General features: G+C 47.2%; 1 protein-coding gene across 4 annotated transcripts in view; it reads right to left on the bottom strand.

The window, feature by feature from the left end:
* Positions 1-3797: 3797 nt before the first annotated feature.
* THBS2 (thrombospondin 2) overlaps positions 3798-13678 on the bottom strand; it is a 29826-nt gene continuing 19945 nt past the window's right edge. For all 4 annotated transcript variants that reach the window (XM_060115280.1, XM_060115281.1, XM_060115278.1 and 1 more), the window contains 7 exons: positions 12659-12777; positions 11800-12034; positions 10272-10499; positions 9523-9794; positions 8884-8981; positions 7626-7765; positions 3798-5858 (listed from right to left, as the gene is read on the bottom strand). In XM_060115280.1, the coding sequence (XP_059971263.1) occupies positions 5851-5858; positions 7626-7765; positions 8884-8981; positions 9523-9794; positions 10272-10499; positions 11800-12034; positions 12659-12777 (1100 nt within the window). In that variant the 3' untranslated portion in view covers positions 3798-5850. The remainder of the gene's footprint in view (positions 5859-7625; positions 7766-8883; positions 8982-9522; positions 9795-10271; positions 10500-11799; positions 12035-12658; positions 12778-13678) is intronic.

Raw genomic sequence — 13678 nt, 5'->3', positions numbered from 1 at the left:
TTGATACCTTTAAACATTGTTTTAAGTTTAAGTTGTACCCCCACATCCATTAGGGTTTTGTACACCCATATCCATTTTTTAAGTCCCCCAATCCATTAAGAAAGAAAGAGCTTGGGAATTAAAAAGAGAAATTACCTATGAATGAGATATCATGGCATTCCAGTAATGGATTTTAGAATAGTCTGATATTGTATTCTTTAGCAAACAACATGCAACAGCCCAAAAGGATAATCAGCTACATGAATATGTTTTAAGAAACTGCCAGGATGGACCATGTTAACAAGTCTCCTTGTCCAATTATTTAGGACCCAAGCTTTGATCAATCTGGGGTTGCATGTCCTATTCTGGAACTGGCTCGGCTCACCACAGCATGGTGAAGGTCACTCCTCCCCAACATAGCAAGAAACTCCAAAGTCCGGTAGAATCCTCCTGATGCTAGTCTCCTAATTCATCCTTCCCAGCAGCAGAAACCTTTAGCTGAAGTGCCAATGACTCTTGTGTGCAAGATGGTAATTTCTAAAGAAATGGCTCCTTATGGAGAGGCTGTATCTTCATGAGTCATGTGTATGTGTGTGTGTGTGTGTGTGTGTGTAATATTAAATATGTCATTAAATATTTTAATATATTCATGAATTCTATATTAAGTGTATATGAATATGTTTTGTATATACAGTTATATATCTTGTTTAATAATTGTAATTATTCCTGAAACTATATTAAAGAAAAATAATTCAAATTTTTTAAATTGAACTATAGTTGATTTACAATGCTGTGTTAGTTTCAGATGTACAGCCCAGTGATTCAGACCTTTTCAGATTCTTTTCCATTATAGGTTATTATAAGATATTGAATATAGCTCCCTGTCTTAATCCTTGTGATTTATCTGTTTTGTATATAGTGGTGTGTATCTGTTAATCCCATACTCCTAATTTGTCCTCCCTCCCCCTTCCCCTTTTGGTAACCATAATTTTGTTTTCTATGTCCGTGAGTCTGTTTCAGTTTTGTAAATAAGTTCATTTGTATTATTTTTAGGTTCCACATATAACGGATATCACATGATATTTGTCTTGCTCTGTGTGACTTACTTCACTTTGAGTATGATTATCTCTAGGTCCATCCATGTTGCTGATCATTTGAAAGTTTAAATGGGAAAAATTACATGCATTCTATCCCAACCCAGGATAACTAAACAATTTTCACAGGTAGAAAAATAAATCCACTGAACAACAAAACACATTTATATAAATAATAAACAACAATTTGAAAGTAAATTAATAGTACACAAAATGAAGCGCAGTCAGGTATTATGGACTACACTTTTTTCCTCTCCCTACACTACGTTTTTCAAAAATCAGCCCTCTGGGTGTAGACAGCTGTCTTACAGTCAGACTGTCTTCTTACCATGAGGCTGTAGCCCAGAAGAAGCCCCTCTGGCCATAAAAGGCTGACCTCCCAAGAGCCTGGGGTCTGGGAACTGAGCCGGTGGCCAGGGTCTGAGATGCTGTGGGTGTCTGTTCCCCAAGCTGACCATCGGGTCCCATCCACCCTCAGGCACTTATATAAGCGTGTTCACTGGGATGGCCTCTGACCGAAGCTATTGTGTCAATGGTGTGGAGAATGTGTCTTTGCTGTAAACGTCAGAATCTCACTTCTCATGTGTATTTGGGGTGTTTCGTGTGTTTCGTAGCCACTCTACGAAACAGTGACAACTGAAAGTGGTCCAAGTTTCCAGGCCTCTTTACGGCTGAGGGACCTAAACTGGAAGGTAGTCGGGGAGGCCAGACTGTAATCTCAGGCCCCCTGCCCTGGTGACCGGGGACCTGCGTGGCCTCCACAGGGCTCAGGGCCTCCTCCATGTCCACCACTCAGGCGGCCACACACAGGGGACCCTGGATGGTGAGGACCCACGTGGGGCGAGCTCAGCCAGGGTCAGATGTGGAGGCGAGACCCAGACATCTTGGCAGGAATTCTGCGGCTTCCCCAAAGCTGAGGTCCCTGACTGCCCAGCAGGAGTCTCTGTCACCTCTGGACCCCTGCCCTCTGCCAAGTCACTCCCCTGGGAACGGGGGCCCAGGCTTGGCCAGGCCCAGATAGCCCCGCTATTCCCTCTGCTTGCCCCGGGATTCTGGGGCGTGGTCTGTGGGGTCCAGATGAGGATCCTTTAGTCCTTAGCAGAGCCGTGCAGGCATCCATGATTGCATGACTGGAGCTATGGAGCTGTTGGGTGGCAGCTCCTACGTGTCCCCTAAGCCCACGCACCACTCCGCTCCCGTGGCCAAAACGCCACTTTGTGAAGCTCAGACTAAGTGAGCAAAACCTGCCTGAGACGTTTAGACCCACAGCGACCCCCGGGCAGTGCGAGCGGCTGGCAGCCGGGGGTGGCGGAGAGGCGCTGCCTCCACTCTGGACCCTCAGCCACTGCAGACTCCACACTCCCTGGCTGCTGTGTCATGGGAGGGTGAGCTGGCCTCTGGACCCCTGGGACCCCTGCACCTCGGGCTGGATCCCCCCGTTCAGAGTCACCCCCAGCTCTCCTAGATAATGGCTCATGAAGCGCGGCCTGAAGGTGCACAGCTGGGGCAGGGTGGGGCTTTTTGTCTCTTCTTTCAGGGACAGTGACTATGCACAGTTTTACCTCGTGTGTTAGAACCTCACACAAAAGGAAAAGACACTCCACAGGGCTGCCCTGCATGTGGGTCACCTAGTCCCCCGTTAAGCCACAAAGACACTAAAAATTAGTTCTGGGACTACCAGGGCGCTGACAGGGAATCTGTCAGAAATTTGTATTTTCAATAAACTTCCCCCAAAATCTGAATGTGTGAAAACTGTATCTCGTTTTAATGTCCTGACTTCTCAGCATCGTTACTAACACATGCTATACTTGCTGTTTCACCAGCGAAGTGCACGTTAGGGTCTCCCAGTGGCTACATTGGACCCACAGTCCAACCCTCATCCTTCTCCTATCTCCTTGTTTCTAAACTTCTCAAAGACCTCTTGGGTCACTTCTGCAGGTCTAGTCTCTTCCTCCATCTCCATGTCCCCAAGTCCACCCATTCTCAACACCATTCAAGGCCGGGGCCTTCAGCTCCGTCCCGTCCCCTCAGGAGGCCTCTTCCCTAGATCTTGTTGCTTCCCTGGCCGACTCCTTCCAGCCTATTTCAGCCAAACACGCTTGTTTTCCCCTCCGTCTCCCCGCTCCCCCTGCATCTCTCGCTCTCACGTTTCCCCTATAATTCCCTACAATTGACGCCACCGTAATGCTCAGAAGTCCCAAGAGCAGTGGGGCAGCCAGAGACACCCGAGGCTGCCATGTGGCTCTCCTCTGAGCGCTGAGCAGCTGGTTGTTGTGCACGTGATGTCATGATCTGGCACGTGTCCCCCCGAGTCTTCTGCTGCTTCTTGCTCCGGCTTGGAACGAGACTGGGTCATGGGAAGCACCGCTTGTATTGATGAGGTGCCCCTCGTGTTGCCCCCTTTTTCTGAGTCATCTCAGTGGTGCTGACACTCACTGCACTGCTCTGTCCCCTGTCGGACAGCAAGAAGCAGCCGGAGGATGGATTTCCTAAGGTCGTGCCATAGCGCGTGACCCGGGCGTCTCCACAAATCATGATGAGACCTGCCTTAAACAGCTTCTTTCTGTGAGGACCCCAAACGGCCTCTCAGCCTGAGAAGTGCACGAGGAAGAACTGTCATGGAGGAGGCTGTCCCTGGCCCAGGAGACAAGGCATCAGCCGGGGTCCCTCTCCTTCCCCCCGGCAGGAGCCCTGCTAGCTCTTTAAAAAAGGGAGAGAGATTCATTTATAGAAAACCTTTTTACAATTTATTTCCTCTTATGAATCTTTGAAGTATAAAAATGAGGCTCTAGCTAAATGCAGGGTTTCAGTGGTGAAATTTTGACCATGTGAACAAAATAAATAAATATTTACAGTCTTTGTCAAAACAAAAGAAGTTTCATCCATCTGTACGAGAAGTTTGTTTAAAAAAAACATAAATAATTTACAAAAAAAATATGGTACATTCTAAATATTCACATCATCATCATCCCACGCCACCGTATTTTCGGCCAAACACCACCGACACAGAAGACCTACACACTCTTCACAATTGTTACATTTAATGAAGTCTCCCAACACTTCCTTGTCTTGGGAATACAGTTCCACCAAAAAAGTAAAAAGTGCAGCAAAATGAAAAGAAAAATCAACCTCAAAGGAAGCAACAAATGTAACTTTATCAGACGGCACGAGCAAATGAAGACAAAGTCATGGACCCTCTCCCTACTTGGCAGAGGAGTGAAATCGCTATTAACAGGAAGAGGAGAACAGTTTGTCCGCATAAGATCAACAAGACAAAGTCTTCTTCCTAAACCCCTATGTGGAGTGAGATTAACTAATATTTCCTGCAGAAAGGTCGTGCAACTTAAAGCAAACCATAACTCAAACCTGTGTATATTAGTATATGACTGACTAGGGGGTATGTCTGCCGAGAGAACACTGGCCTATCCTCGGCATTCCCAGTCTCTACAATCCTATGTACAGCAGAGAGAGACCACTAAAAAGTACTGCGTTAAAGCCACCAGCAACAGTATATATTAAGGTTCCATTATAAACTCTTCGTTATTATTTATTTATTCTATCACATTTTGCAGCATGTTTTAGGATGACAACATAATATAATAAAGTCTTGTACTTTGAAGATCTTTTGCTGTAACTGTATCTTTATATTATTATATGCTAGTTATATGTTTCCTTTTAGATATTATACTTACATAAGTGCTACTTGTCATAGTTAAAATAAGTTATTGGTGAACGGAACTGCATTCTATATTCACTTAATAAATATTAGCACAACATTTATAACTGGAACCTTAATGGAATGTGTTACCAAGTTAGGTAAAAGCAATCCGTCCATAGTCTCAAAGCCTAGAATAGGGATTAGATGCCAACATGAATTTGCTGATTTCTTTGTCTGCTGACTCTTCCCCAGCAGCTGGGAAAGGAGCTCCAATGAGGATTCTAGGGATCAGACTTCAGAATCAAGTGACAACTGGCTACGAGTTCCCTCAGGTCCACAATGGCTGGAGGGGCCAACCACAGTGGCAGCACTTCCCTAGGTTAAACCCTCACATAGACGAGGCTTTGCCAGGCCCACGTCTGCACCCACATTAGAGCCATTTTGCAAGGATATTCCTTCTTTGATGCGACAGCATCAATGAGGGCTTCCATCGTAGGACAAGAGAGTGGGGGAGGGGTGTTCATTTATTCCCGTAATGAGTTTTGATATTCCAATTAGTTACTTGACATCCCACATATGTGACTGGTATCTCCTGACCTCTTTCTGAGAATGGCATTACTTCAGACTTGAGTTGACCCTTCTTTATAATTGACCTAATAGGATTTGGGTGCTCTCACACCGAACTTAAAGAACTGGAAGTAGTGTAGCAATATTAAGCATAAATGCTTAATTTATGATAATTGCTTATACACAATATTCCCTTCAACTCCATATACACATAAATAAAATAAGTACTTACATTTCATATGTAAACGTCATTCTTTTTAAACACATAAGAGAAAACAATGTAATATCATGCTCGATTTTCACTCCACATAAAGTCTCATGAGTCATCAAACTGTTTTTCCTGCAGTGGGTTGGATGTTCATCTTTCGTTTCCATTAATATTCATCCTCTGAAGGCACGTGGGCTTGGGTTGATAACAGGAGGTGAAGAACCACTCAAGGTTGGGGTCAAGGACAGGAGGTCGGCTAGAGAGAAGCTGGGAGCATTGGAATGGACTGAGGTGTCTGGGTAACAGCGTCTACAGTACTTTGCTGGAAATACAGCAAATCTTGTTCAGACATCTGCAAAACACAGTGAACAGAATTTGGGAGATTGGACCATGCATTTTGTTTTGCTTTATTTTGTTTAACTATAACCTAAATATCACTATTTCTATTTTTTAAAAAAAGGTTTCCACAATATGGATGGATGTGTGAATGGTTGAATGAATGGATGGATGGTGGATGGATGGAAGGATTGATGGATAAATGGAAAGATGGATGGATGGATGCATGCATGCATGCATGCATGCATGGATGGGTGGGTGGATGGATGGATGGATGGATGGATGGATGGATGGATGGATGGAAGGGTGGGTGGATGGATGGATGGAAGGATGGATGGATGGATGGATGGATGGATGGATGCATGGGTGGTTGGATGGAAGGATGGATGGATGGATGGAAGGGTGGGTGGATGGATGGTTGGAAGGATGAATGGATGGATGGAAGGATGGATGGATGGATGGGTGGGTGGATGGAAGGATGGATGGATGGATGGATGGACGGGTGGATGGATGGGTGGAAGGATGGATGGATGGATGGAAGGATGGATGGATGGATGGATGGATGCATGGGTGGTTGGATGGAAGGATGGATGGATGGATGGAAGGGTGGGTGGATGGATGGTTGGAAGGATGAATGGATGGATGGAAGGATGGATGGATGGATGGGTGGGTGGATGGAAGGATGGATGGATGGATGGATGGACGGGTGGATGGATGGGTGGAAGGATGAATGGATGGATGGAAGGATGGATGGATGGATGGGTGGGTGGATGGGTGGATGGATGGATGGATGGATGGATGGGTGGGTGGTTGGATGGAAGGATGGATGGATGGATGGATGGATGGGTCGGTGGATGGGTAGATGGATGGATGGATGGATGGGTGGAAGGATGGATGGATGGATGGATGGATGGATGGATGGATGGATGGATGGAAGGATGGATGGATGGATGGATGGATGGAAGGATGGATGGATGGATGGAAGGGTGGGTGGATGGATGGATGGATGGACGGGTGGGTGGATGGATGGATGGGTGGGTGGATGGGTGGATGGATGGATGGATGAATGGAAGGATGGATGGATGGGTCGGTGGATGGGTGGATGGATGGATGGATGGATGGATGGATGGATGGATGGGTGGATGGATGGATGGGTGGGTGGATGGATGGAATGAAGGATAGGGAAAAGAACACTTCACCAGAATCAAGAAGACAAATCAACATTCTTGTGTGATTTTTGAGAAGTATCTCTGAGCCTTACTTACCTTATCTGTAGAATAGGGATATTTTCATATCTACATGAAGACACAGGCTTAGACCACACAGAAGCCAAGTTCTCTTCCAGATCTATAATATTTTGATTCAAATATGCTCCTAGACTGATAACTAAAGAGAAACTTTCCCCCATTCTTCCTTCCTTCCTTTCTTTCTTTCTTCCTTTCTTTCTTTCTTTTTTTCTATCAAAGATAGCAATCTAAAATGCCATTAAGAGCCCAGAAGGTGTAGAAAATATAAAAAGCTATGGGATAGAGTAGAGTGGGACAAGTAGAGCATGTGGATAACTTAAAAGTGTTTGTCCTACCAAAGACATTCACACTGAATTTAAAACAAACAAACTGACAGACAAAACCAACTCAAGCTGACCAAAACAGAACATCTGCCTGACAGGCCACCAGCTTATTTCCCTGATGTGTAGCTTTTGTAAAAGGAAAAGTAAAATATGTGTTCCTTCCCCATCCTCTGTGCCACTCACGGCCCCAATGAATAATGTTCTCACACCCACCTCTGCATTCATATTTCAGGTCCGAGAAGTAGACCATTTCTTGAGAGAAGACAAACAGACCCAGCCGCCCACCAGCGTAGGTTTGGTCATAGATGGGTCCTGAGTCCGCCATGACCTGTTTTCCCTCATGCACTAAGACTCTGAAAACAGGGAAAAAGGAGAAAGAAAGAGAATGTCAGCTCTTTGAAGCACATTCACCAGAGGGCAAGAGGTCAGTCTTCTCCTCATGAGGCTGGCCAAGAGTAACACAGCACCACCCCAGGGCCCTCCTTCTTCCCCATGACTCACTGACAATCACCCACCCAAGCATCCAAGTTGTCTCCACCTTCAGGAGCCAGGAACAGTTTAGTGGAGTCAGGAGGCCCCTCCCTCTGCCTAACCCTAACTCTAAGCCTCCCCCATGTCAGCAAGCTCCTGGCCTTCACACTGCACTAGAACCACGAGCTCACCTGCTTCCTCCCCACAAATTGTGAGCTGTGTGATACCAAGGACCAGGTTCCACCCTACACGTACAGATGCACTAAAGCTTCCCTGGTAGGAGAGGAGTGAACAAACAGGGACACTCCACAGAAACATCACACCCCTGGCACCAGCCTGCACCTCCCCTTCTAAGATGTGCTTGTTGTCACCAAGGACACGCACACACTCCTGGTGAAGAATCAGACTGGCTCATGCTCTTAGTGACTAAGTTTAACATTGCAAAAAATTTAAATCATCTGTATTTCGTTTTATAAAACTAGAAATTGTCCCAGCTTAAAAAAAAATGTTGATTACAACAGCTGTCATGCCAAGAGAAAAACTTCTGTTGGACTGATTTGTCAAAGTTTTGTTCAAGATGTGTTTTAAATTCAGCCATTCACAATATCAGAAATAAATAGGAACCTGTGCACCAAAGAAATCACATGCTGATTCACAAAGATGCAGTTATTTTAACAGCACTTTCCCTCCCTTGCCCATAATGTTCATTAGGAGGAGAGATGCTTATCACTTTCTGGGTTATTTTAACAAGTTTGATTTTTCTTCTCTTCAACAGTTTTGTTTTTGCTTTTTGCTTTTTTAAAAAACATGAAGAAGATGCTGGACAGAAAAGAGACAGCACTTAAGGTGGAAGAATCCAGGGAACAGCATACAAGTTAGAATCCACTTTGGCTTATTTATCTGTCAATGTTCTAACTTACCATCCAGTGGAAAGATGTTCTTGGAATGTGAAAATTACTTGGTAGAAATACAGCCGCTACTGAGCTACCCTCTCACCTACCTTATGTAACCTGTCTTAGGTCTGTGGGTCAGATGCCACCTGTAGGCAGTGTAGTCCTTCCAGCCAATATTTTTGGGGTCATGCCATAACGTGCGAACCTGAGGAAAAACATCACTTGTGAGTATAATTGACACCCTGAGCCTTAACCACAGTTTTACGGCACAAAGGGGGGAGACGAAAACATTACTCTGCTAAGTAATCCCTATGGCCCCTGCTGCCACATCTTCCTCCCATATATTTCATATTATGAATCTCTAGCATGAGAAAAATCCACTGATAGGGAACAATGTAGCTCAGTGCAAAGAGCACAGGCACTTGGGCCGAGTCACAGATTCTCTACTTCCTCAACGTGGGACCTTGGGTGAAACACTTAAACTTTTGAAACCCTGTTCTCCCTATTTCTATAAGGGAGTACGCCTACGTTTCATGTGCAAGAGGATTACCAATTGTGTTTATCAAATCACCAGGCATGGCATCTTTAATAAGCGAGGTACCCGATAAAAGATTATTAAAAGCACCGTGACTTGAGGTAAAATGAACAAAGACCGAGGTGGGGGTACTTTTGCAATGGGCAGGTACTGCTCTCCTGAAAGCTCACAGCAGCTGCCGGCCTCGGTCAGCAGAGACCGTCCTCCTCACCTGTCCCTCTGTGTTCCCCGTGTGCCACAGGGCATTCCGCAGGTGCTCGCCTGTCCCCGTGGTGGAGTTCACCACCTTGAGGGACACCCCTGAGTAGCCGTACGCCCGGGTGGGCTGGTCTTCCCAGTAGGTCTGAGTGACCTGCTTCCACATCACCACGTAGAAGCGGCTGCTGGACTGGTAGCCAAAGACGAAGCCAGCATAGTCGTCATCCCGGTCTGTGTTGACGTAGAATGTGCCGCTGAAGTCGACTGACCCAAACTCATCGAAACCTGGGGACCAAAGGGAACATTTGGTCACAAAACCAAGTCAGAAACAGCCTTTTAGGAAATTACTGGATGAGCCCTGGGACCACTGGATGCAGGTGGAAAGAGGCTCTCCTCTTCCATCTAACTCAAGGTCTGTTGCTGTGGGATTAACAACACTTGTGGAATTTAATCTTTTTAGATCCCACTTACAGAGTTATGGCAGAGCTTCACCACCCTAGGTAATAATTTACAGACCAAGTCCATAAAATGAAATGGCTTGCTGGATATTAAATCACGGAGAATTTGGAGAGGCAAATAAGTGCTTCCCCAAGTTCTCCCATCAAAAATATTTAGGCAGATGGTTTTACAAACCAAGGGAGGATGGGGGCTACCAGAAAGACCCACTGCTCTTGTCCACTCAGTTTTAAAGGGCAGCCCACGTGCTCCGTGGGCACCTTACAGGCAGGAACCGCAAGGGGTGGTGCGTATTCTAAGGCTCACCAACAGCGATGCCAGGGTCGGAGTTGGCCGTCTGCACCAGCTCTTTGCCTTGATGGCGAATGACCCAGTTGGGATCGATCTGAGTGGTGCCCTTGGGGTCCAGGTGGACCATCTGGAAGTTCCTGAAGTCTGTCTCACTGATGGCGTGGTTCTCAGGACACACGTCATCAATATCGGGGATGTTGTCATTGTCAAAGTCGTCTTTGCAAGCATCACCACGCCCATCACCTGTCACCAAGGACAAGCAGAGAAACACGCAAAGTAAGGGTTTGCTGTCCGCCTCTCTGTGTCTGAGAAAACTTAGCACATGATTCTCTGAAAATTCAAGGTTAGGTGCTTGGCAGGACCTGGACCTGCCTTCCTGGACCAGTGCCTGTAATCTCTGACATTTCACCCCAACGCTGTGAGGAGTCTGGATGCTCTTTTCAAAACGTTGCTGTGATATGCCCTGCAGCAAAGCATGCCATAATCCAGTTCCTGTAGCATCATTTCTCACTTCCTTCTGAACTTGAAACTGGGGGTACAAAACCTGAACGCTGCCAAGTGAAATCAAGCTGAATTTCCAGCTTTTTTCTCTGATAGTCTTCAGAACCTCTACTATTACCTAAATCACCCCTGCCTGTAATCTGTTTGGCACTGAAAGCAGAACTCCTTCATGAAAAATGATTTCCCTAAGGAGATGTGGACTTCTGTTTTTGGAGGAAAAACAGAACCTCTAATGAGGTGGGGATGCGGCCATGGGGCCGTGGACCAGCCTGGCACACATAGAGATGCCTGCTGAGACCTTCACGGCCATGCAGTTCATGGTAATAGTGATGATCCAGATGACCACTTACCACTGCAATTAGGCCATTGCAGTGCCTACTGCTTTAGAAGGAGAAAAAGATACCAAGTTCAACCGAATTTCCATCACATCCTTCAAACTATCCTTCAGTTCTGTTCAGTAACACACATCCACGCACTGGGTGACAGGCACACACTCACGCAAAAAAAGAGCTTCCAAAACCCCTAAGACATCCCTGAGCACACCAGCCTTGCCTCCATCCCAGCCTCCCTCCTGGTAAAAGGCTGCTCAGTAGCCAGCAAGTGCCCCCATGCCCTGCTGTGGGGACTGAAGCCGTCTGTCCTCTTGTCAAGAATGAGCTCTGTGCTGCTCTTGGGATGGGGGGTGGTCCTTGGAGCTGCTCTTCAGTCAGTGAGTCTCCACGTGCCTCTGGGTCATGTGGGCTCAAATACCCCACACCCCATCTCATCCACGGTGGATGTGTATCCTCCAGGCAGCACCCGGGTTAGCCAGGATTGCACCCACAGGCTCCAGCAGTTGCCAGAGGACAACCAAGCCACCACTGAGCCCAGCTGTGCACCTGTCACATTACCTGCCACACTACCTGAGACTCCTGCCCCCTCCAGAGCCTGTGCTAATGGGCCACTTACTCACGTCAGCAGTCGGGCTACATACTTCTTTCTCCCGGCATTTCGCGCTCCTGCAACCTCTCTGCCTCTGCGGGGCAGCTGTCACAGGACCTACCGTCTGAGTCCTCCTGGTCGGGGTTGGCGACCAGCCGGCAGTTGTCCCTGTCATCGGGGACCCCGTCGTTGTCATCGTCCGAGTCACAGGCGTCCCCCTTGCCGTCGTGGTCGTGGTCAGCCTGGTTGGCGTTGGAGATGTAGGGGCAGTTGTCCTGGTTGTTTTGGTGTCCATCCTCGTCGATGTCTTCGTTGTTGTCACACTGGTCTCCCACGAGGTCATTGTCCACGTCGGTCTGGGAGACAGAGTTTGGGGACAGCAGCATTGAGCATCCATCCAGTGAAACAGATGCCAGGTTGAAATTCACCAAGGGCACGTGGCCTGTACCACCTCACTCCCAATGTGAGCCGTGACTGCAGAGAGGAAACGGCCTCCAGAGCCAGGACTGGAGTCCAGGGATCTCTCCATCCTAACCCACCTCCCTACGGGGATTCACTTTCTTTAAGGAAGACTGGAAAGAATTAGCTGCAACAGAATCAAGTCCTTTCTGACAACATCTGCTGCAACACATTCTAGGAACTACATCAGTATGTTATGTTCTCACCGTGTCTTCCAAAGGCAAATCTGGAAAAGCAGCCAATTCCTATGTTTGCATCAGGGAAATACGGAGATAATTAGATGAAGACTCTCTCCTTTCAGACAGTGGGACAAAGGCACCCACTCCTCTGGCCCATGACCACGGAGATACGAGTCATGCTCAGACCCGAGTTCAATGTTTTAATTACAATGATTGAAAAGCCTGTGCTGTCGCGTCCTGGCAGATGGATTGAAAGCTGCAAAGCCTTGCATGTTCTGTGACTGAGAAGCTCCTCCATCCCCGCTGCTCTTAGCCACACCTGATCAATCACCGGTCAATCACCTGGTCTGGGTTGTGCACCAGGGGGCAGTTGTCGCAGTGATCGCCCACGCCGTCCCCGTCAGTGTCCCTCTGGTCAGTGTTGTACACGTAGGGACAGTTGTCTCGCTCATTGAAGACATCTGTAGGATTCAGGGGGAAAATGGAAGCATAGGAGTTTAGCAAAGGCACGTTGCTTTTCCTATCGCAGTAAGCAACTTGCGGCCAAACTTTTGTTTAATAAAAAATGATCTAAGAAATCATAAAATGTAAAGATTATTAGACTCATGGCAGGTTTCCCATTAAACTTAAAACTCCCTTAGTTTGAAGCAGAACCAACTCTCGGAGGTTTCTGGATGACATTACACACGGAGGGCTGATGAGTGAGTCATCACAGCATAAACATCCGAGTCCTCACGCTGACTATTTGCCCTAACGTCCATTCAGAAAATTTGCATCGCGCTCCCAGGACCTGATCAGCTTCCGGGGCTCCACTACCTCATCTGTTCCCTACGTTAGCAGGAAAATAACAATGGCAGAGACTGACAGGGGGTTTAGCTATAGTGCCTTATACCCAGAAATCTGAAAATAGATAATGAATTTCATCAACTTTGGGGTTATGAAAACTGAGTTAACGGTAATCAGGCTCGAAGGGCAAAGCAAAACCTCACAAGTCAGTGAGTCAGCAGGAAAGCTTGAGCCAGGCTAGGCAGCTGTCTTATCCTGGCAGGTGGGGGAAGCCAGGGGGCGAGGCAGTGAGAAAGGACCCCTGAGATATGCAGGGGGTCAGACCTCACAGACGGAGGATTGGAGGAGATGCCCGGCTGCTGGAAAGCCCTAGAGAGCAGCACGGCCGGACGCTGTCTTGGCGCCAGTGGAAGCTGGTCAGTGTGATGCCAAGTTACACCAAGAAAATAGCCAGGAGACAAAAGCAGGTGGGGGTGGGTGGGCGGAGTCAACGGGAGCGGGTGTGAGTCTGTCCAAGCTGCTTCCTGAGCGTCAGACACCCAGGGCAATGCTGTGCCGTGAGGTGTGGAGCTCGTG

This window comes from Mesoplodon densirostris, chromosome 12 (assembly GCF_025265405.1).
Source record: "Mesoplodon densirostris isolate mMesDen1 chromosome 12, mMesDen1 primary haplotype, whole genome shotgun sequence".
Lineage (NCBI taxonomy): Eukaryota > Metazoa > Chordata > Mammalia > Artiodactyla > Ziphiidae > Mesoplodon > Mesoplodon densirostris.
This window is presented reverse-complemented; position numbering and strand designations above follow the sequence as displayed.